The sequence below is a fragment of the Myodes glareolus genome, chromosome 13, assembly GCF_982192425.1.
Source record: "Myodes glareolus chromosome 13, mMyoGla1.1, whole genome shotgun sequence".
Classification (NCBI taxonomy): Eukaryota; Metazoa; Chordata; class Mammalia; order Rodentia; family Cricetidae; genus Myodes; species Myodes glareolus.
Window position 1 is genome coordinate 61,711,426 of NC_142038.1, and position 23,987 is coordinate 61,735,412.

The 23,987-nt window shown below is 50.7% G+C and overlaps 1 protein-coding gene across 36 annotated transcripts in view; it reads left to right on the forward strand.

Moving 5' to 3' along the window:
* The window catches only part of Celf4 (CUGBP Elav-like family member 4), a 281,102-nt gene that overhangs the window by 235,560 nt on the left and 21,555 nt on the right, over positions 1 to 23,987 (forward strand). For 18 of the 36 annotated variants that reach the window (XM_087896186.1, XM_087896194.1, XM_087896183.1 and 15 more), the window contains exons 4-8: positions 19,440 to 19,565; positions 19,863 to 19,942; positions 20,203 to 20,346; positions 21,411 to 21,558; positions 23,128 to 23,277. In XM_087896186.1, the coding sequence (XP_087752312.1) occupies positions 19,440 to 19,565; positions 19,863 to 19,942; positions 20,203 to 20,346; positions 21,411 to 21,558; positions 23,128 to 23,277 (648 nt within the window). Of the gene's footprint in view, positions 1 to 19,436; positions 19,566 to 19,862; positions 19,943 to 20,202; positions 20,347 to 21,410; positions 21,559 to 23,127; positions 23,278 to 23,987 lie in introns of all 36 variants that reach the window. The other 18 variants (XM_087896185.1, XM_087896193.1, XM_087896182.1 and 15 more) reach the window with 2 other exon arrangements.

Genomic DNA, 23,987 nt, shown 5'->3' on the forward strand with positions numbered 1-23,987 from the left:
TCTTTCTCTGTCAGGGTCAAGCTGAAGCCTGTGGCTTATCATTCCCAGAGGGCATGGTGTGGGATGTGGAAGGGGGTTCAGACTGTACCCAGCTTATCTTCCCACTACCCCCTCCCAATGTCCCTCCACTGGGTTCTGAAGGCTACTGGAAACCTAGCTCTTGCTGCTTCACATTTGGGCTAATGTAACCAAGGGACTCTTGCCTTTTGCTAAGAGCCCCACCATTAGAACATAATTACTGCTTAAAATGACCTTTAAAATATGTTTTAAATTCAAAATGTCTTTAAACCCTCCACTGAACACCATTTTTCAATTTCAACAACTGTTTTCCTTTTGGGGAGAACTGAGGGGTGGGTAGTGGATGAAAGAGCCCTCCTTCTGTGGATTTCCACGATTAATCTCTCCCCACTGCAGGGAAAGCCTTGCAGGAGGCCAGCGAGGGTCTGAGTAAACTAGTTGACATCAGAAGGAAATCTGTCCTTGCTCCCCGCTGGTTCAGCCTCCTCAGACAGCAGGCTCCACTCACACCCCCACTCCCGAGTACCTCTGTCCCCAGCCTCCAGCCTTACTTGTCCTCACCTGAATGCGCTCCTACCCATTCTCTATCCCCCATAGTATAGTGCCTGGGAAGTCCTCTGCTTTGCTGAAGGCCCCAGAGAGTCTTGAAAGCCTTTCCTGTCATGGCCATCCTTAATCCCGTGGCTTCTTGTTCCTGGGAACATGTTCAGTTCCCCGTCTGCTCAACAACCTGCCAGGGCCCCAGCTCCTGCAGAATGGTTTCTTCAGGCTCTGTAGCTTTTTGTACTTGGCTGCGGCACCTTGGCTCCATGAAGTGCGAGAAGAGAATCCATCACTTTCCCATACCGTGCCATCGGCATTGTATTTATAACATCGATTGAAGGCAGTGGCTTAGATAGTCTATAACAGCGATACAGCCACTGGAGGAACCCTTAGCTGCCAGCGCCTTCTGGTCTGAAGGAGAAGGGCTTTCAGGTAACCCCCAGGGCTTGTGGGACAGAAGAAGGGCAGCATAGAAGAGGTGAATATCCAGGGGAGGGTGGAGCTGAGCCGGGAGAAGACTTCTGGTCCAACATCCTGCTTTGTACCAAGCAGCCCATCAGCATGGGCAGATAGAAAGAGAATATGGTTTGAGGAGAGCCGCTCAGGCTACCCCTGGGAGTGCTAGCTGGGAGCTGAATGCAGTGAGTTTGCCTAGAAAGGTGTTAGTTCACTAGATGGAGTCCTGTCTCTTCCTTCTGGGGCAGCATCTGCTGGAGGATTGGGCAAGAACAAGATCATGCATGGCCATAAGAGGCATTTGGGGACATGTCTAGTGACTGACCCTCCCTACAGCTTGAGTCACAGGAGGCTAACACTGGAGTCTTCCTGTTCTCTACCTGGTCTCTCCATTCCTTTATGACTCAGATGTGACATTATGTGGCCTGCTCCTGCTGCCTCTCTGATGCCTTGATAACCTGCCTCTCGCCTCCTGGGTGTCCCTTACACATCTTTGCTCCATCCCTTGTACTAGCGTTTTCTCTGGTAACCATTGCTCCCACAGATGTCCCTTCCACTCGCCTGTCTCAGCAACCGCGTCCCTCTCGCCAAGGCCCACCCATCCGTCACGTGTTTATTTTATTCACATATTATTACCTCCATCTTTTCTGAATCTTTGTGCATCTCTCCTCCACTGAGAGATAAGCTCTAGGTCTCGAGGGACCCTTTGTTCCCCTTCTGTCTCTTCACCTTGAGCAAGGCCTAACCCAAAACCAGGGCACAGGATCAATGGTTAAATTCACAGGACAGGGACTTACATGCACTGGCAAGAGAGAGGGCTGGCATGGGGTGCAGTGAAGTGCAGGCAGGGAGTATCAATAACAGCAAGTTTACAGGAGCCGAGGGTCGGAGGCTAGAGGAAAGACTCCTCTCGTCCCGGTGGTCCAGAGGCTTCGCTCTGTCTGGTGGGGTTAAGGATTTAAGGAAGCTCTGAGTGGTTTCTTAGAGAAGGAATGCTGGTGATGGATCCAGAAAGTGAGAGGATTTGAGTGGTGAAGGCTGGTGGGTTCTGAGTATTAGGCCCAAGAACGAATTGCCTGACAGGCTTGTGAGCTAGGGGAGAGTGTGTGGGTCAGGCTGTTGGCCTCTGTTGGAGGCAGAGAAGGTAGCTAGAGCCCAGGACTGTGGATATGACTCAGAACTTGGCCAGTTTCCAGGAAACTCTATGCTAGCAGGCAGAGAAATGCATTTGAGAAAACAGAATTGTGAGAGTAACGCTGAGGCCTCAGTTGCCATGGCAACGTATCTGTAAATACTTAACTGCAAACATCAAGTGACACTGGAGGAGTGAAGCGGCGGCAGAGGTGGCAGAGGCGTGCACCGCTGCAGGAGTCTCCAGCCACTGCCTTCTGTCACCTCCCTTCCCATTAACCCCTGTGCTCCTCATTCCTAGCCCTTGTTAGCCCCACACAGTGGGGAAGCGTCCAAAGGTTGGCTGTGTTCCTGTCTTGGTTTCTTGTCTGGTCCTTGGGACCTTGTCTCCTATGAGGTCCCCAGTTGCAGGTGCCAGGCTTTGGGGTCACAGGGATGAAGCCATGGAACAGTGTAGAAATCAAGCAAAGCTTGGCAGTCATGAGGTTGAGAATCCCCAGACAATGTAAAGCTCCAAGACAGGACCAGATCGAACAGGTGGGTCCCTATTAGGAGAAAGTTGTGAGGGATGGAGTTGGGGTGGGGTTCAATGAAGTACTGGCAGGCTTGCACTATCTTTCCCTCCTCTCTCCACTCCCCCTCTCTCAAGCAGGACTTGAGCTCCCTACGCAGCTGAAGATGACCTCAAATTTATCATCTTCCTCCTGTCCCCACTTTCCAAATGCCAGGCTTCTGGTCATGTGCCACCACACCTGGTTTATCTGGTGCTGACTGTTAAACCCAGGACTTCCTGAATGCTAGGCAAACACTCTACCAATTGGGCTGTATCTCCAATGTTTCACTCCCAGGAAGCTTTTCAATCATCCAATTGATTGTTCCAAACACGTTAGGCAACACAGCCACCTGCCAGGCCCCGTGCTAAGTGCCAAGGGCATGACCCTCTTCCTCTCCAGGCTTCAGAGACAGCAGGAGGAGCGAGCTCCAGGGGAGAGTACCCAGAGAAAGAGAGTGACAGGAAGAGAGGTCATGACCGTCCTCCCTGGAGGAGGGGGCACTGGCAGATATTTGGGCTGTTTTATGAACATTCTGGACGCTCCTCCATGCCAGGTTTCAGCTGTGGGCCCCCAAGATCCCATGGCCAGGTGTTCCTACCTGTTATCCACCAATTACACCACTAGAAGACTGAACGATGATTGATGTCTAGAAAAAAAAACAAGCAGAGGGGTTGACTTATGAGCTGCATCTTTACCAGCTTAGAGACTGGTCCTCAGGGTGGAGGTAAACATTGTTTTAAAAATAATAATAATTAAGATCCAGACAAGGAAAAAAGACGTAGAATTTCTCAGGGACAGTACAAACTCCGAGGCATGGCCCTAGGAGGAGAAATCAAAGAGGCCCAGAGTCACATTAAGGTATCGCGAGGCCCAGAAATGGACTAAGATCCAAGATTTCACAAGTAAAGAGGCTGAAGTCTCAAAACTGGGAGCCGGGAAATCCTGAAGAATAAATTAAAATTGTCAAGCTGGTGTTTTGCAAGCACCTGGGGACATGTGATGGGGACTTAGGAAACACCGTGGTTCACCCACAGGGATTTACAGGCCGGAACTGGGTGTCTGTTTGGTGGGTGCCCCTTGGATACATGGAAGAATAGGGCTAACCTGCATCACGTCACCTAGGAGGGTGGCAGAGATGCCTCAGGAACTCAGGGTAGAAAGGGAGGTCCCTGCTGTCAAGCATGGCCATGATTTGTTTCTGATACCCTACCCTCCTGTAGAACAGTTTTACCAAGGACTTCGTGGAGTGGACAGGGTGAATTCCTGAGGCCCCACACTGTCTCAATGGTGGGGTGCTGATAATATATTGGAGATTCAAAGACATCTCCCCATGAAGTTCTCATTCCTGATGACGAAGCAAGGAAGCTACTGGCTTCTCTCCTATGGTTTCCCTGCCCATCAGAAATAAAGATCCTACAGCTCTCTTCTTAATGCCCAGGACTCCAGGAATGGAGAGAGCAGAAAGATTTGGGGACATTTTGAACAACTGCCAAATCCAGTTAGTAAGTTTGTGTAATTTTCCCTTCTTGATGTCCACATTTCATACAGTCACCAGATAGCACACTTTTGGGTCCTAGTCCCCTCCAAAGCTGATGGAAGCTATGGTTCTTTCTCTGGGAAGAATATACAGAAGAATGGATGGAGGGAGGCCCACAGAACCTCTCCAGCCGGTCCTATAACTTCTCTGGAGACGCGTGCTTTTCGTAGCCAGTCCCTGCTAGGCAGGCCGTCCCCTTTCAGTTACTGGTAACTCCGACTATTCCTTTGTTTGTGGTTGAGTGAGGGCAGCGTTCACCCAGCTTTAGTGAATAGAGTGTCCCCCAAATTCATGCCCACTCACAAACCATGAAAATGGCCTTACTTAGAATCTTTGCAGATGCAGTCAAGGTTAAGATGAAGCTGTAGGGGATTAGGGGATTTCTGTTAACACTGGTGTGCTTGGGAGGAAAAGTGGCATCAACACAGGGGGTGAGAGGGGAGAGCCAGAGAAGATCATAAAAACAGATAAGAATGGTGTGACTACATTCTGAAAGAAGCCAAGAACTACCAGCAAACATCAAAAGCAAGGCAAAGGCAGGAAAAGGAAAGGGCGCAGCCCTAATGACCCCTTCTGTGAAGAAGCAGTGGCTGCTGCAGTAACTCAGGAACAATCACAGAACCCAAAAGACCCTGGGGCAGAGGGTGCAGGTACCCCAGGGGGTCCCACAAACCACACAAATGTAGATGGACCTCTACTTTTCAGAATTCCTGTTGGTGTACGCAGAAGCTACGCCACCCGGCAGCCCCTAGAGCTTTGCCCACGAGAAAGTTCCAGGCCAAGTGAAGAAAAGTTAGAAATCCCAGCACATCCATCTTCATAAATTTTATTACAGCCTGCCAGTTTAGACTAATGACTAATTTACTGTATAAAATGCCAGAAGCAGTTTTTTTATTTTGTTAATTAATTATCTCAAACAAAGGTGGAATTTATAAAAGTGTCCAGAAACAGTGAGTATTGTGAAATTGCCTTCAGCGGGAGATGAAATTATAGCTAACGCAGGATCAGGTTATTACTGTATTGACTTAGTTGCTTTATGACTTTGTAATGGATTTCTTCATTATTTTCTTGGGATTGTGGCATTCATGATTGCATTAAGTCTGTTAGTCTATGCAAATATCATTAGGCACCACTAATAACCTCAGCCCCTCCTCCTCCCCTAGGGAATGTGCTAACTACTTGCCTGGGTGGGTCACTTCCGGCATCAGAGAAGACCTAAGGCAAGAGATGCTCTTGGAACGTCTTCTCCACACGCGGACTAGCCAATGGGCGGGAACTTCAATGAGGCATTTTGAGGGATTCAGGGTGGTCTCCCCATCCGGAGCCATTTTACATTTTTCCCCATCACAGAGTCTGATAATGTCACCATAAATCTGCATCCCTTTAGAGTAAGGCTTTGGAGGCACATACTAAATTTTTCTAGAAAGAAATATGTATTGACATGGTATCTGTCATGGAAATGACAAGATGTTCAATGGGAGAATCTCAATCTGTTCCAGCTGCTCTAACAAAATACCAGAACCTGGGCAGCTCATCAACCTCGGGCATTTCTCTCGCAGTTCTGGAGGCGGGAAATACAGGACCAGGGTTCCAGCAGATTCAGTGCCTGAAGGCCCAGCCTCACAGTAAAGGAAGCCACAAGCTCTCTCTACCCGCCCTGCCACCTCAAGGTCTTTTGCCCTTGAACAAACTTCACGACAGTACTAGGTAGCCAGGAAAGACCTTGAACTTATTCTCCAGCCTTCAACTCCTGAATGCTGGGATTACAGGCGTGTGCCAACCTCTGTTTTCTGAGATTCCGGAGATCAAACTCAGGGCCCTGTGCATCTTGTGCTGTGCACACTAGACAAGGGCTCTACTCATTGAGCTGCACCTGCAGACTTCAGGCTTTTATTCTAAAGGAATAAAAAAAATCAGCTCCATTCTCGAAGGCTCTTCCTTCATGACCTAGTCACCCAAGAAAGGTCCCTAAAAACACCACCTTTCATGTTAGGACGTCTCTGAACTTTGGGAAGACACAAACAGTTAAATCTTAGCAGGGAGCATTAGGCCTTACTATACTGGACAAGGGGTGGTCAGACCTGTTTATGAGATGAGAACTAGACCTGTTTATGGGTACTGTCTGGGTGTAGCTGGCCAGAATGGGATTTCTATTAGATACCTATAGACTCTGGAGACTGTGAGGGATGTCCAGAATGTAGTAGGGTAGAAGAGTAAGGTGAGGGGAGGTGACCGTGCTGTGAACAGCCACCAGGCAGCCAAATGGATCCTAAGTAGTTGTGACATCAGGCCAGCCCACTGCTGCAGTCCAACCCATATTCCAGCCCAAGTCTCTTGTCCCCGATATAGAGCTCATTATTGCTGATGACAAGTCCTGAGCCCCTAACCACTGAGTCCAAGATGATGTCCAGTTCTCCTTCTTAGAAGGTGATTAGCCAAGTTGTGAGTTAGGACAGCACTGTGTGTGTGTGTGTCTTGACCCCCTTCCCACCTGGAACGGGCTCAGATTCCTGCTCTTCAGTCTGTGGGTTGCTGTCAATCTTTGTTACAACGGTGCTTACAGAGCTGGTGCCCTGTGGCAGGCCCGAACCCACTCTGTCTCATCAGGGCATCCATGCCAGGCCATGGCAGCAGAGACGCTGAGCCAGGTGTTTACTGGGAGCCTTGTGTGGGACTCAGTACCTCCCTTTCCTAGTTCTATCATTTTGGCCTCGTCACAGGATGAGCTTCGGGTTCATGAACAGAGAAAGACAGAATCTTTGCCAGGTAACAGTGCAAGGCGGGCAGGACAAAAAGCAGTTTGCTAGCACCAAGTCTAGGGTGACCCTGACCCCGGTGCCCCTGCCATTTGGATAAGGAGCTGTGGTCTTTCAGGTGAGCCGAAACCTCCTAAGATTTGTGTGGTTGCTGTGCTAGCTCCCCTTGGCGGCTTCCATCACCCTTCTTGATCAGCATTCCCAGACTTTTCAAGGTGAAGAAGCCAGGTTTAACATAAAAAATTCATCAGCTCCCCCCTTGACAGATGTTACACTTTGAGTCTCTATTGTTCAAGAGAATACAAAATGACAAACAGCTACCTTGGATTCAATGGTGCTTTCAAATGGATTTGTATGTTTTTAATCACAGCAGCATCTACATGCATCTGAAAAATAGTCACATACACCTGTAAAGGGGACATTTCAGAAGCCGTTGGTAGGCAAAACTTGAGATGCCTCAGACCTCAAGTTCAAGTGACACAGCCACCCTAGGCTATCCAGGTGCTGTGCTTAAGGACTCGAGGAGGGTGAGAACAGGCAGGGAGCTCTGTCTCTTGCCAAGAGTGGATCCACGGAGCCGCAGCTTTATCCTCTTGAGCTCTTCTTTCCCCACCAGCCTCTCCAGCTTCCTCTTCCTCACGCTAGCCGCTAGCGTGGGCTTGGATGGAACAGCTCCAGTCCTCCCAGCACGTCCCACCGCTGTGAGCTCCAGCCTGCTGTCTCTTCTCTCTGAGCCTCAGTTAACTGCTTAGTCAAATGGGACCGCGGCCAGGCAGCACTGAAAACAGGGCACAAAATGGTCTGGGAGATGCTTGGCTGCAGCAGAAGAGGGAGCTAGTGAGCCGGAGGTCTCCCCCGCTTTCTTCACTCCCAGAGAACCTGCCTCAGAAGTGGACTTCACAGTAATGATCACGCTGGCCCACTTCCTTTGAGACCGTCAGTGGGAAGGGCATACCTTGTCCTTCAAAACCCACTTTCCTAGTTCCTTGTAACCGAGAGGAGACTCTGCATTTTCTTTTCTCATCCCAGGTTTCCTTCCTTCCTTTCTCCAGCTTTTCCTCCAGCTTTGCCCAGAAAGGGAAAGTAGGCCAGTTCTCAGGGTCATGGCCCACAAGCCTGAAGAGGCTGTGTCCTGGCAAACTCTCCCTGTTCTGTGATGTCTCAGTTCCCTCTGTTGGCCCTTCTGCATCTTACCTTAGTACTCCATCATGGCCTGACCTCCTAGAGTTGGTCAATCGTGCCCTAGTGTGGGAAAACATTTACTCAAGGGTCAAGGTCTTGTATCTCTCAATAGTGTCTTGTCCCTAATTCGTCGACTTAATGACTGTGTGACTGACTGCCAAATAATAAACGGGATCTGGGGCAACTCAGCGCTGGCATACAGGTTTTGGAACATGTAAGATTTCCTTTCTGTCTCTCTATCCACTGAACTTCATAGCAACCAAATACTGCCAACCAGAAGTCTTCAGAAAACCCCCTGAACGGCAAGAGCCGGCTCCTCTGTGGTTAACCATGCCAGCCATGCAGCAGTGGTGAATACTTCATTTTCTGGAGCCAGCTGACATCACCCTTCTGATTCCACTGGCCATAGACACAATGTTTGCTATGCAGTTCCCAGAGTCATGTGCCTTCCTACGCCCATCTGAGCTGCCTAAGCCCACCTATCAGGCAGGGTGCAGGTGTGTGTGTGTGTGTGTGTGTGTGTGTGGTGTGTGTGTGTGTGTGTGTGTGTGTGTGCTGTTTTCTATACTATGAATGAGTGTGCAGGAGCCAGACTGCCTGAATTCAAATCCCAATTTTGCTGCTTCTTAGCCCTGGGATCCCTGAAGACCTGCCAAACTCTTCTATATCCGTAAAACGGGGTGACAGTGGCACCCACTTCCTAAAGCCAGAGTACTAAGTGTGGAGCTTGGTCCATGGTGAGTGCTGAAGATGAATTAGTTCTCACAGTTCCTTCTGAGGCCATGGTCTCTGACCATGACAATGAATGTCTGCATCTCTGCACACACCATATGGGCCACCACCTGCCGTGTAATTACAGGACCGAATCAGGCCCATCACACTCCAAAAGTTAACCTGTTCCATGGTGTTAGGGGCTGTGGCCTTGGCCTTTGAGGACCAAACACCTAGACTGAAGCTGTCCCTCTTCTCCAAGAAGGGAGGTCCTCACCAGGTGCACCTGGGATTCAGAAGGTGACCATAGCTCACCAGTAGACTCAGGGAAACTATGTGACTTTTCGGGGTCTGTCAATAACCTTAATAACCAACTCAACTGAAATCTGTGCTAAGCACAGCCCATTGGGAAATACAGAGGTTTGGGGCCTGCAGTAAAGAGGCAGGTTGGTTCCCTGCAGGTCTGAAGTCAACAAGGGCTCCTTCTTTTAAGAGTTCACATGGCAACACTTTCGAGGCTGTGACAAGTTTTCTGACCTTTGTGTTCAGAGCCTTTATCTGAACTTCGAAGAAGCATCCCAACCATCCATCTACCCACCCACATTCACCTATTGCTCTTCATGCGCCATCCATCATAAATCTATCTACCTTCAGCAATCATTCGTCTCTCATCTGTGTATCTATCTATCATCTAACATTTAATCTGGAAATCTAGCCTTTATTAATCATGTCTCCCATCCATCCATCTCTGTGTCTTTCTAGACCCCATTATCAGTTAGGAGTTAACACAATGTATACTTAAGCACAGGCCCTCTAGGTCCCCGAGGGAGGGTGCAGTGACTCGCAGTACATCAAAGTTGAAGAGCAAAACAGGGCTGGATAGTGACAGAGGAGCTAAGACTTCAGAGCAGGGCTGGACTGGTGGATGGAGGGAAACAGACAAAGAGAGGAGAAGGAAGAAGAGAGGGGACTTGAAAAGCCACTGGAAGGTTGCAGACACACAGCCTCCTCTTTTCTCTACTTTCACAAACCCAATAGCACCATCCAAGATGATCCTGTGAGTGCCGGGAAGGGGCATGGAGAATGCCTGGACCCAGGTGTCAGGGCATAGGGAGTGTGGTCCTGCCATCTTTCACAGTACCGACAGGGCCCAGAATCCTGCCTCCACCAACCAGGAGGCAGGTGAAAGCCAGAGATGTAGGGCCTGGACGGAGACCTCTGCCAGGAGAGGCTTATTATAGCTCTTCCCAGCAATGGTTGCATCCTGGCGTTGTCTGAGTATCTTTCATAAACCGAAAACAAAAATACTCATGCCTGGACCCCAGATCAACCAATCCAGCCTGGTGTTGTAGCCATCCTAGGCACTTATATTTTGAAAGTTTCCAAGTGATCTTCCTAACAGCCACAGCAGAGAACCATCACCCTATAAGGCCTCTGATTCCTGCTACTTATCTCTGGAGGATAGTCATTCCCAGGAAGAGAGAGAAGGACATGGGCTCTGCAGAGACCCAGGGAGGTGCCTAGGTCCTCTTTCCGGGCTGAATCCTGGTCTTGCATGGAGGCCAGTTGGGTCACTGCTGGGAGAACTCAAGAGGCATTTCCAACACTAGGTCATTCTGGGAGATGTAGTTCCAGGTGGGCTCTGAAGACCTCATCCCGGTCAAGAAACCCCAGAGATCTTTGTGATGTCCAGAAGCAGGGAGTGGACTTGGGAGCCACAGCCTCATGGCCTCCCCTCTGATACCGTGTAAAGGAGTGCCAGGACTCAGGTGTTTATATCACCATCCTCACTCCAGTGAGCCAGGATGCAAGCTGCTACCTTCTCCATCACCCACTAGAGTGGCCCACCCTCAACAGTAAAAATAGGTGGAAAGTCAGAGGACAGACATTTACTCTGCTCCCCGGCATGGCTCACTTTGTGCTCCGGGCGATGATGCCTCACGGAGACACGGGAGACACAGACATTATCTACGAATGCCTGTTTTCTGGGGCTGTGGGAAGTCAGACCACAGCTGGGAGGATCTGAGGCTCACGTAGGGTCAGCTTAGAGCCAGTCCAGGTTATCTGCAGGCAGTGACAGCTGCCCTGGGCTTTATTCCTGCCCAGCAGCGAGACTCAATGTCAGGCCCTGCTTGGCAGTTAGTACAGACAAACAGGTCTGAGATTTCTTCCCCAGCTCTGTGGCTGGGTATGGCACTGTCAGCAAGGTGTTTTACATTCTAGTCTTGGTGGTACTCTTGTCCTCTGCCCCCCTCCTCTCCCGTGGACCACCCAACCACTGTCCATCCCCTGCAGAAACCCCTTCCCTAGCTGGAACGCAGCTCTGCTTTGTCAGTCTCCTTGAGAGCCGAGGACAAACTGGCCATAATTTATGCTCCAGCATGATATAAAGGGGGAAAAAAAGGCCCCATTATGCTATAAATTATCCTGTGAAGGGTGAAATGCTGGCTACTGTGCCAGACGCCAGCGGAAACCCCATTAGACAACAGGGTTCGGCTGCTGAGAAGTCCCCACAGAACACCAGGCCGTCTGTTGTACGCTGAGCCTGGGAAGGATAATGTAGCCGATCAAATGTATAATCAGTTACCTGGAGAGATGACTGTGCACAGCCGCCTCAGCCAAAGGTGACTTCTAGACAGAGTCACCACATGTCCCATGCTCCTGCTGGGAGCAGCGATGCCTGAGTCACAGAGGGAAGGTCAGAGGGGCAGCAGGGAAGTGGGTGTGGTTTCAGGGAAGTGGGTGTGGTTTCAGGGAAGTGGGTGTGGTTTCAGTCACTCTCTGGACCCTACCCTGAACCTGCGTAGATCTCGAGGGTTCAGATCTGGCCCGACTCGGAACCCTAAAGCAATCTCTCATCTCCGAGAGCACGAGAATGAATGAAACATTTCTGCCTTGCTCCCCACCTCTAGAGGGTGATAAGAGACCCCAAGTTCTAAGTCTGTCTCCCTAAATATGCCTCAAGCTCTGTTCCTCTGACCTGAGCAGATGCCAACCAACAAGGGGGACACTAGAGAAAGGAGAGGGAGATTGCAATCAGGATGGCTCTAGCGCTTGCAGCCTACACTTCCGGTGTGATTGGGAAAGAAGAGCCTTCCGTCTCAGATCAGGTGGCCTGTGAACTCCAAAACAGAGATTTACCTCTAGGTCATCAGGAGATTTTATAACAAGGCTTTTGGCAGAGAGGCAGACAAGTCTTGTGATGGGAATTTGAGTCATCAGGCGACCTCCAGACAACCAAAAGGATCATGAGGCCAATCCCTGGGAACTGAGCAGCAGACTACAAATGTCCTGCCCACTCACCCACGCTCTGGGCTCTGAGCTGGAGGCCTGGTCCTCACAAAACAGTGTGTTTATTGGGCATTTCGTGAGTTGTGGGGTGGGGAGGCAGAGTGAGGACTCTGCAGCTCCATCTTCCACCAGGAGCAGTGGCAGAAGCCTAAGAGCGACAGCTCCATTCAGGCCATGGGACCTGGTCCTGCCTTCTCCAAAGTCTGGGTCAGAGTTCTTGGGAAAGATCCTTTGTAGCAGGCTTACTTGGATGGCCAGCCCCCAAATATGACACAAAGACATTACTAATTATGAATGCTTAGTCTTAGTTTAGGCTTGTTTCTAGTTAGACTTTTACATTTAAACTAATCCATTTCTATTCATCTCTGGGCTGCCCTGAGGCCCGTTTTCCTCATCTATGTGCTGTCTGCCCTGCTTTCCTGAATCCTCCGTGTCTGTATGGCTGGCTCTTGGCCAGCTGCCCCCTCCTTTTCTCTACCCATCAGCCCTGCCTATCCCTCCTCTGTCTAGCGATTGATCATTCAGTTTTTATTAGACCAATCAGGTGCCTTAGGCAGGCAAGGTAAAACAGCAGCACATCTTTATATAATTAAGCAAATGCAGAATAACACAAAAACAACACATCTTTACATAGTTAAACAAATGCAGCATAAACAAAAGCAACATACAACACAGTTAAACAATTGTTCTGCAACACAGACAAATGCAACACGTCTTTACACAGTTAAACAAATACTCTACTCCACAATAATTCTTACCTTTTATGTGGCTCACTTTCCTCATTTGTACATTGCAAATAATGTCTGCCAGGACTGTGGAGTGCTTACTTCAGCATCTGGGTCTTGGCTGCTGTCGGATAAATGGAAAGGTTCTGCTGATGCAGCAGGGTCAGAGTAGGCATGCCCAGGGCATCGGGAGAGGGCAGGCCTGCAGGCTTTCATCATGTGTGGACACTGAGACTGGGTAGGCTGGAGTCCAGTGAATCACTGACGGCTGATGGTGCTGTGCATTCAGGAGCCATACAGAGTCTACTCAGGACACGGTGAGCACAGGAAAGGGAAAGAAATGGGGTCTGAGGCCTACCTCAGGCTTCCTAGTTTCAAAGACGAGGTTCAGGACTCAGTCCTTTAGAGAGGTATTCAGATAGCAGTTGTTGAAAAGGCAAGAAGGAGGAAGGGGTGTGTATGATATGTGGTGGGGAGTCAGCAGAGAGAAGGCACATGCATGCAAACCCCACCGCCATGAGTCCTTCAGCATCCAGCTCCCACCTTCCAGATCCCTCCCTATCCTCTACCCCTCTAGACTCTGCTCTCTCTGTGGCTGGTGCCCATTCATCTCCAGGGGACACTCATGTCTTACTTTCCGAGACTTCCCTAAGGTCAGTCCTACATCCCCTGCACCTATCACCAGCCCAGCCCCATTCCATCTCTACCCCACTACTCACTGAGCAGGGAATTCACTCACTTCAGCAAGTGTTCACTGCCTATCTACTACACCCCAGGCCTGTTAGGCACTGGTTAGTGAGCAGCTTGGTCATTCATTCATTCATGGAAGAGCGGAGTGGAGCTGGTGTCAGCGGGGCTCTGTACAGTTCCCGGAGACGGAAGCTATTGTGGGATACAGGAAAAACAAGGTCTACTGTAGGTGACAGCCCACACTCTAGCCACTGTGTGAAGAATGGAGAGCAGGGTCTGGAGGTCATATCAGAGAGTAAGAAAGCAGTGGGTAGCGGTGGCTCCATCTCAAGACAAGGAGGGAGGATAAGTCTGGCTAAAGGAATGCAAGGGAAGGGGGAATGGATGCTTTCTCCTGCTTCTACTTCCTCCCACACCAACATCAAACAGCCCAGTCCTGGAGGAAACCAGTCAGATCAAGGCCTGGCACTGCCTTGCCAGTGGGGGACAGAGGGGTGAGGGTCTTCATTTGCATTCCATTGCAGTCCCCATCCCAGCAGCCTTTGATCTGGTTTGATGTCTCCTTCAACCTCTTCCCAGGCAGGAAGCCTTTCATCCTCAGGAGGCGGTTCCCAGCCCAGCTGCCTGTCACTGGCTCTGGTTCTGTCACATAAGGGGGAAGCATGGCAGGGAGGAAAAGGGGCATTATCTCCTCTCAGAGCTCTTCTGAGGCCTGGCAGCTGACCCCTGAGACCTAAGTGAAGAGGACAGCCAATCTGACTGTCAGTTTCAGAAGGACCCAAAGCTGGGCTTGCTTTCCTGGTGGGTCCACTGAAACAGAACTGGCTGCATCACCTAAGCAGCAGGCAGCTCTGACATCCATCCCTGTGCACGGCCTTTCTATGTAGAGGACAGGGCTGAGGCTGGGTGCTGTCTCTGTAGGTAGTGAGGGGGTCACCACGAGAAACAGGGAAGAGACCACAGGGGCTTCTGGGCCCAGATTATACCATAGGGTATAGTCCGGGAACCTTAAAATCTGAACACACAGATCCAGGTTCAGATGAGTTGGTGTGGTCCCTACTTGTCGCTTTGGAGCCCTAGAAGCTTGACTGATATGATCTTGAGGAAATAATGGAAATGCCATGTGGAGATGCCCAGTGTAGCTTAGGCAGAACAAGCAGAGGTTTCCCTTGTTTTGGCTCCATCCAGTTAGGCATCGTAAAGGATGCTGGGGGCCTCTCAGTGCTGAAAACACTGCCAGGTGACCAGAAAGATTTAAGAAAAATCTGGCTTCTCAGGTTGTCTGGGCTGGCAAGACTGTCCAGTGCTCCACACCTTACCTACCACCCAGCACCCCTGTGGGTAAGCGGCAGCCATGGCTGCTAGCAGTAACAGTAACAGACATTCATTGAACATTTATTCTGTGCTCGGCCTTGTCCTAAGAACGTCATAAAGTCCAATTTACTTCATCTTCCCTTGGCTCTGCCCAGGTAGAATGCATATCTTGTCCACGGTTACCTAGCCAGAAAGTGCTAAAAGCAGGACTTGACAGAGCCTCACTTCCTATGCGCTTCCTATGTGGGGTGTCCTATGTCTGCTGTGACTCCCTGCGCCCCACTTCAGGGAAGTTTCAATTGATTCATAAGTGTATTTGCCCCTAAATTCATGCCCGTGGGACCTCAGGGGTTTACCAGCACTCCAAGCTCTGCCCAGAAGAGGTGCCTTCCACAGGGAGAAATTCCACAGGAGACAAGTACCCAAGAGACTCTGAAGGTCCAGTATGGGATGCTTCATTGCTCCATGCTCTGCCCAGGAGAGTGGTTGGTCGGTTCTTGCCTTGTCCTGTACACACCTGGGCCAAAGCTCTGTGGGTAGGAGAGAAGCTTCCAGCTCCTTCACTGGAGATGTGTGAGTGACCTGTTATCTTCATTCCCAACTTGCTGCCCGGGCATCTCCCCTGCCCATCTCCTCACTGGCCACATATGGCTCCCACAAAGAATTTATTTCCACCTCTTCCCCTTGAGCTCAAGGGTCTCCCTAGCTTGAGCATCCCCAACATGCACCTGGAGGGATGAGAATAAGAAAATTCTGTCCAGACTATACATACATGCATACATACACATACATATATATCTATATAAATATATATGTGTCTTGTTCAGTGCTGATGATAGTGAGCAATTCAAATTTTGAAAATTTAACTGGAATTTGAAGATTAGCATCAAAATTTTTGCATTTGACAAGTCAGGAGGTGCTGTTGCCACCACCCCTTGCCTTTCTGGGCCAAGCACCCTGTGTGGTCAACAAGATGCTCCCTAGGAGAGGCTGGGGTGGGGGCAGACCAGCTAAGTCACAGCAGAGCCTGAAATTCCCATAAGGGCTGTCCTTACCAAGGCTTTTGCCTAGTGGTGCAGCAATACATGTGGGTTGCAAACTCTCCTGCTGTACTGAGAACCTGTCTTGCTGCACCCTGATCTGAAGACAAGGCAAGATAAAAGAGTGAGTGCAGGAGTCTCCATCTCTCCAGAAGGCCGGCCAGAGATTCCTGCAAGCAGACTCTGCTGCCTTTCCACACACTCCACCAGGGTCCCAGGAGGCGTGGCCTAGTGCATTTTATAGATGGAGAAAGCGTAGTGTCAGATTGCGGTTCTGAGAGAATAAAGATCTTCCAGGCTGGATGAATGGGAGGTGTTATGTGCTGGTTGGGGAGGGAGAGCAGACAGGAGTCAAATGAGAAATAGGGTCCCGGGGTCCCTCACTGCAAAAGCCCTGCCACAGGAAGGAACCTCCACTGAGGTAGAGCTAGATTCTTGACAATACCGAAGAAAAGAATTTCAGGGTAGTCAGGTTGAGACAAGGTTATTATTATAAGGGATAGCAGCACATTCTTCAGATATAAGCCCTGGCAGGGAGTGGGGAGAGAGAGGGAGGGAGGGAGAGGGTAGGTATGGGATCACGTGGGAGCAGGTGGCAGAGGCAGCTTAAGAGGCTCTGGAGTCCTTGCTTGGACTTCCGGTCATATCTCTAGCCCACCTCCTCCTGGGGGCCTTCAAGACGTAGCCGTGCCTGTTCTCCCAGCCAGCCCGTACTAGTCTGTGGTCCAGACCTGCTGGATGTCATCATCCCCTGGGAATCTAGGTGTGACTAATCTCTGGGGCTCTATGGCAGAGTTTCTGGGACCCATAATACAAAAGCTTTGGATTATCACGGGATTGCAGAACTATGTACAACCTTACAACTACAAAAAGAGAAAAACCCGGAAGGACACCCCTATACCCAGGGTTCACTTCAGAGTCATTTCCCCAGCACACAGTAAGTTCTCCATAAACCCTGCTGGATGGGATGGTTGAGTAGGGGAGCTGAAAGGCAGGGATGCTCTGGCCTAGCCCTTTCAGTGGCGGCTATAAACACCTTCACCTAACGTTTACCTGGGTACTCTAATAACTCAAGTTTATTTTCCATGGGGATAAGACATCCAGATTCAGAGCTGAGCAGCTTCTCTGGGACCGGCACCTACCTTCTGGGATGCTACTCCCCTGCCCACACCCACAGACACTGACACTCCCAGTTTATAGAGTGATGGCAAGGGCTCTGGGATCTAGAAGCTGAGGTAGTTGAGGCCTTGGCTGTAGTTCACGGCATTCCAGAATAGAGGCGACTTTCTTGGTCAAATCAGGGCGGAACAATCCAAGGAGAATCAGCAACCCATTCCCTCTTCCTATGGCATGAAGAATCCCAAATAATCTTGTAATACTGCTCACCAGGCACTGTCCTCACAGCAACTCCCAGAGCCATAGGCAAAAGGGCTGCATTGTCCCCATTTTATAGACGTAGAAAACTGAGACTTGTAGTAGTCAGTTATATAGCTGGGAGGACAGGAGCATGACACGCTTGGCCTGCCCAGGAGGTCCACGCCAGACTCGCAATCCTTCCAGTCCTTCATCTGAAACACGAGTCTTAGGACTAACTCTATGGTAACAAAATCCAAAAGGAAAGGAAGAGTGCAAGCCAGTGACACTCAGGATCCAGATAGGAACCGCTGCGTTGTATAGCTTCACCAGAAAGGAAAAAGTCTGGAGCCAGATCTGTTTTGCTGTCTTGTAGCTTTGGGGATAAGTGAGCGGGTTGCAGTTTCCCCAGCATCATCAAGTCGGTCAGCAAAGGGGAAGTCTGGGAACCTACATGTTAAGAATGGTCTCCAGAGAGCTACATAGTAAAGGAGACTCAGGGGAGGGGAGTACAAATTAGGGGGAGAAACAACACTGGCAACGGGGAGGGGCGGAATAGAAGGGCACTGTGGATGAATTTTAATGCAATCAGAAAGCTGTCGCGATGATAATAAAGGAATACATTCAGACATCAGGAGAGTGAGGCAGGGAACTGAGTTCCAGCATTTAAATCAACATCCTGGAGGAAGCATCATGCGCCTCCTTCTGAAGGGAAGGAAGGGATTTTTAAAGCATGTGGGGCAGATATTAGGAAGCTTCAGGTTTTTAGTCTTAGTCTTTTGGAAGTCACGTCCACGAACTTGGAGCCTTTAAAAGGTACCTGGCTGGAGCAGAGGCAAGTTTCAGTGGCCGCACCAAAGTACTGAACGCTCCCTTTCCACTTCAGCTTTGTGGGTGGCTGCTTTCCAAGGCAATCCTAAGGGCTCCTGTCTTCCTCTCTCCAAGGGCTCTCTCTAAGTCTTCCTCTCTCTAAGGGCTCTCTCTAAGTCTTCCTCTCTCTAAGGGCTCTATTCTTCCTCTTTCTTTCTTCTTTCTACTCATCCAATCCTTTCCCCTGCCATTTTCCCTCTCGTCTCCACTGTGCCCTTTACACTCTCTCTCATTTGTCTCGGTCTCTTGGTTTCTGATGTTCACCCCCACCCCAGAGCTTGCCATTGGTGAGCCAGGGGCACTGTGACCCTAAAGAATGAAGTGAGACTGGAACTTACAGCCCTGCCATGACCCAAACTACGGCAGGCACAGAACTTTGACTGTCCATATATGGTAGAGGGCCAGGCTACCGGTTCCTGACCCAGGAGTTGACCACACATCACCACCTGGTTAGGCGAGGAGTGAAAATCCATCCCCAGGTTGGTGGGGGAAAGACCTGGGATGGCTAGGGAAAGAGCGTTCCGCTTTGAAAAGGGCATGCTTCCACAGGTCCTGACCCTGTGCTGCAGAATATCTACTGTTTTTCTCGGGGTAGCAACTCGGAGATAGCATGGTGGGGAGGAAAACAGACAGATAACAATCTCGCAGGCAAAGCAGTGAGAGGAGGTACAAGGCACATTGGCAAGAGACTGTCTTAGGAGAGGACTCTGCCCGGGACCCCTCCATGCAGAGCAAACGGCACCAGCCAAGGTTTCAGGATGACTGCCCATTGCAGTTCATTCTTGTACTAGAGAAGATGGAGTTTAGAAGGAGGAAGGAACTACAGGGTAGCCAAGATGGCCCGCGTGCCAGAAGTCAGACCAGGGACCAGGCTTCTCAGAGAGCTGTCTTCTAGCAGAGGGAGGCAGAGGAAGTCGCTGCCATCCAGCTCCCACTCCTTGCTGACGCCAATTTGCTCTGGACGCTCTGCTCCCCCGCCTCTGGCCCGCGCCCCCCTCCCCCACCACCATAAAACCTCGCTGCTTCCAGCCAAGCTCCTGTCTCCACCCCACCCACCTCTGGCCGCTGTGCGCTCCTACCTTCCCGCCGAGACCCTCCCTCACCCTCCCCGTTGCTTTTGCTCTGGCTGTGAGCTCTGCCCCCTCCCGCCAAGCTCCTCCTCTATCCCATTACCCTCCTTCTCTGGCCGCGCCCTTTTGCCGGCGGCCCGCCCCCCGCAGTGCTCCGCCCCTGGCCCGGGTAAGCATCTCCTAATTTTGTTCTAGAAGATAGAAAACTCTTCGTGGGCATGCTCAACAAGCAGCAATCCGAAGACGACGTGCGCCGCCTCTTCGAGGCCTTCGGGAACATTGAGGAGTGCACTATCCTGCGCGGACCGGACGGCAACAGCAAGGGTGTGTGTCTGTGTGTTCGCGCGCGTGTGGACACAGGCCTGGGAAGGATGCTAGCGCCCCCAGGTGGTCCTTGTAGAAACCAAGAGGGGAGGAGTTCGTGGGTCCTATGTGTCCTTTTCCATCACTGTCTTGGTCCCTTCACATTTTATGCTCCTCGTGGGGAACATCTTCTCTACTCACACTGTTTCTGTGCCACATCTCTCTCTGACGTTCTCTGTATGTCTCTGTCTGTTTGTCTCCCTGTCTCTCTCTTTATGGGTCCTCAAGGGCATGGCTCAATCTGTCCTATTCCCGCAGGGTGCGCCTTTGTGAAGTACTCCTCCCACGCTGAGGCACAAGCCGCCATCAATGCTCTACACGGCAGTCAGACCATGCCTGTGAGTGTAACCCTCGGGGGTGCGCGCAGGGTGACCATGCCTGAGAGTGGCCCTCCGGGGTATGTGCAAGGTCTCATCACCCTTACCACTGTTTCTCAGATCAGGGTAGATTGAGGTAACCCAGAAAAAGTGGAATTGAGACTTGGTACTCCTGGGTGACCCCCAACAAAGAGTACAGGGGAGGGGGTGGGACGAGGCAGGGCAGGGACACTGGGGTGGAGGCTGGGGCATGCAGATCTCATGTGCCGCCCTGGCTGCAGGGAGCCTCCTCCAGCTTGGTGGTCAAGTTTGCAGACACTGACAAGGAGCGTACGATGCGGCGGATGCAGCAGATGGCTGGCCAGATGGGCATGTTCAACCCCATGGCCATCCCCTTCGGGGCCTACGGTGCCTACGCTCAGGCAGTAAGTGGGGGCAAGGGTGGGCGGGGATTTGTTCTGGAGCTCAAACACCCCTCCCCGGAGCCCCAGAGTACAGGGATGCCTACCCAAACATATTGCTCTCTTCCCAGAGTGAAGTGTCAGGCATAAACCCAGAGAGGGGAGCTTCAGGGTTTAGGAGAATCCAGGTGAGGATCGTTTCCAGGAGGAGGTGGGCTGCTGTCCTGATGTTCAAGGAAGGGCTCCTAGAGAAGGCCAGATGGGTCGCCCGCACCCCCTCCCCAAATCAGTGTGAAGACTGGGAAGCACCAGTGGGATAATGGTCAGGCGTCTGGTTCTCATTGTACAAGCTCCACTCCCAGGGTTTTCCGCAGGACTCTGGTCACTCCTGGCAGGGGTTGTGTGAAGTGGCTGACCCGGAGCCTCGAGTACCCACTCTCCCTCTGCCTCTGGCTCTCCAGCTTATTTCTTCCACAGTTGCATCCTCTCCAATAGTAGCACCCTCTTCTGCCTCCAGACTTGTAGTCACCGTCCCTTCATGGTAGCCCCTAGGTCCTCCAGAGTTACGGGGTCACAGGGTTGCAGGCTCTAACCATGCAAACACTACTCACGTCCTGAGCAGTCTAGCTCTGACTACTTACCACAACCTCCTCAGGCTCCGCTCACCTTTGCAATAACATTGGAAGGTCTAGTCATGTTTCTCCTCTCTCTTCTATGGGAACAATTTGAGCAAGAATTTCCCCTGTTAACTGTGCAGGACTCATTCAATAGGCATGTAGGAGTCTGGCTGCTATTCTCTGCATGCCTTACACAGACCTGCTGGCTAGCATACATAGTCCCTTTCCCTACCCTGCACTACTTAGATTGCCAAAGGTCTTACTGTTCCTTGTTTTAAGTAGTCAGTTCCCAGGGAAGTGGAGACTAAAGCAAGCAAGCCCTGAGGAGGCCTCAGGGCTTTCAAGGGGTAGTGACCAAGAGACTGTACCAGCTCCCTGAGGCTCAGAAGTTGGTCTCCAGGAGCTGAGCCCCTGGTGGGAGGGTTGCCCCCCTGGAAGCGCGTGATATTTTTTCCACTCCCTCTGCCCCAGCTGATGCAGCAGCAAGCAGCCCTCATGGCATCGGTTGCACAAGGAGGCTACCTGAATCCCATGGCTGCCTTCGCTGCCGCCCAGATGCAGCAGATGGCGGCCCTCAACATGAACGGCCTGGCAGCCGCACCTATGACCCCAACCTCAGGTGAGCCAGCAGGTCCCTGGCCTGGGGAGAGGGTATGAGGGCCCAGGCTGGGGCATCATTACAATGACTAGTGACTCATTCTGCAGTAAGAACACACAGGGTCTAGGCTCAGGTAGTTTGTCTCAAAAATGTTCTAACCTGTAGGAGGGAAGATGTGGGCTCCATGGAATCCACAATAGGATTCCAGCGTGAGACAGTTTCTCTCAAGCTGTCAGTCCTTCCTTAAAGTCAACCTATCTTTATCTGTAGTAACCAACGTCTGGCAAGAAAGAGACATGAAGACACCTCCATTTCAAAGTCAGCATAGCCTTCCTGTTCAGTTGTCTTGGCCTCCCTCTTCACGCCAACCCTGACTCATGGGCATTTTCCAAGAAACTACACAACCAGCTAGAGAACCATATGAGTCATCCACGGATGGGCACTGCAACCAACCCATCTCACAAAACAATGTTTTTGTTGGCTTTTGACTCTTGTCCAGTACAATTCTGCCTCCCACCCCTAGGCCATCTGGCAGTGCCCACAGACATTTTCTGTTTGTCACAGCTCAGAAGAGAGAGCTCAACTATCATCTAGTGTGTAGAGGCCGGAAGGGTGTTGCTGCACGTCTCACAGTGCACAGGGCAGCTCCCTAGAGGAACTATCTGCCTCTAGGTGACTACAGTGTCAACGCTGAGAAGCCCTGGGCTCTAAATCCAAGGAGGGGTTGATATGGTGGGCTCTCTTCTACCAAGCATTCTGGCTCTCTGTGCCAGACCATAGCAGCAATATCTCCGAGGTCCAGCTGTTCCTTTTCCAGATCAAAGCCTCGTAGACTGAGATATCTCTGGACTTAAATAGAGCATCACCCAGTAATTTAGCCCTGTTCCCCAATGTCAGGGACACTCATGGGTCTGGGAAGTGGGTTAGCCTCAGCTACAATTAGGAGGCTCTTTCCACCCTTTGGGACCTCAGGACAATAATAGTCTAACATCTTGATATCCACCACCTGGAATATGGAAAGTACATGCAATTGTAATCTGACTTTAACATCATTATTACTACCATGACCACCGCTATTGCTTCTGCTGGACGAAGCCAAATAGGGCTGAAATTGGACTCAAAATTGTCCTTTCTCCCTCTGTGTAAGAATCTAGAATGTTCCTCCAGTTGAATAGCAAGACTTCTTGGAAAAGCAGATAGGCCTCCCATGGACCCAAAAAGAGTCATTCAGTCCTGACTTAGCTGGAGTGGGCAAGAACCACTGAAAAAGAACAAAGGGGCCAAGTGTGGATAGAGTCAAGGACATGGAAAATGGTCTGTGTGCTCTAGAGTCAAGGATAGCCATCAGTGTTAGAAAAGTCTTCATGGCATGGGGGCTCTGCCTTGAAGAATGAATAATCTGGGATAAATTGTTACATTCAAGAAATTAAGCCAAGCATAGTTTACCAACAAAACAGGGTGGTTGTGAAAGGTCCAAGTCTGTCCCCAGGCCCTGAGAGCTAGCAAGGTAGAACTCCATGACTCAGTCTTTCTCACTTTTACTGTCCTTCCCTTACCTCTTCCCCAATCCCTCTATATACCCCAAACTAGGTGGCAGCACCCCTCCAGGCATCACTGCACCAGCTGTGCCTAGCATCCCATCCCCTATTGGGGTGAATGGCTTCACCGGCCTCCCCCCACAGGCCAATGGGCAGCCTGCTGCAGAAGCTGTGTTTGCCAATGGCATCCACCCATACCCAGGTAAGCATGTCTAGTGCTCCCCCTTCCCCCTTCTCACTCACTGTCAGAAAAAGGGATGCACAACTCCAGTCCTCTGTGCTGTGGGAGCTCCTTTGGCCATTCCCTGGTGGGACCACCAATATGATCAGAGCATCTGCTTCAGGGAACCTGTAATGAGAGAGGAAACATGGAGAGTACCTTCTGATCCATAAGGTCCATCCCAGGGGCTGTGTGCAGGAAGAAAAAACACTGGGAGCCATTGTACAACCAGGGTGAAGAAAAGGGGCCAGCAACTGCAAACTGGGAGCTTGAGCTGCAATAACTAGAAGGGAAGAAGCTAAAAGAAAAACCTCATTTAGTGACGAGAAACGAAGGAGTCATTGCAGAAGGAACTGCAGTTACTTTGACTGACAGTCTACCCAGTCCAGTCTTTTGGCACACACATGCACACATGCACACACAGAGGTCAGCACTCCGGACAGTTCCGTAAGCCAGCTCCTAGGTCTCTGTTCAGGACATGGAACTAAAGATAAACAAGAAGGCCCATTGCTGGTTACCAAGTGACTTTTTTCCTGTCAAATTCAGTGATCCTCCCATAACAAGAGCATGCAGCTGTCCTGAAGCACTTCTTCCTTCTCACAGGAAGGATGACAGACATCATGGCAGGGAAACAAGGTCCAGAGTCCTACACTATCAAGTGGCCACATAACAGAGATGCGCAAGGCACTGTC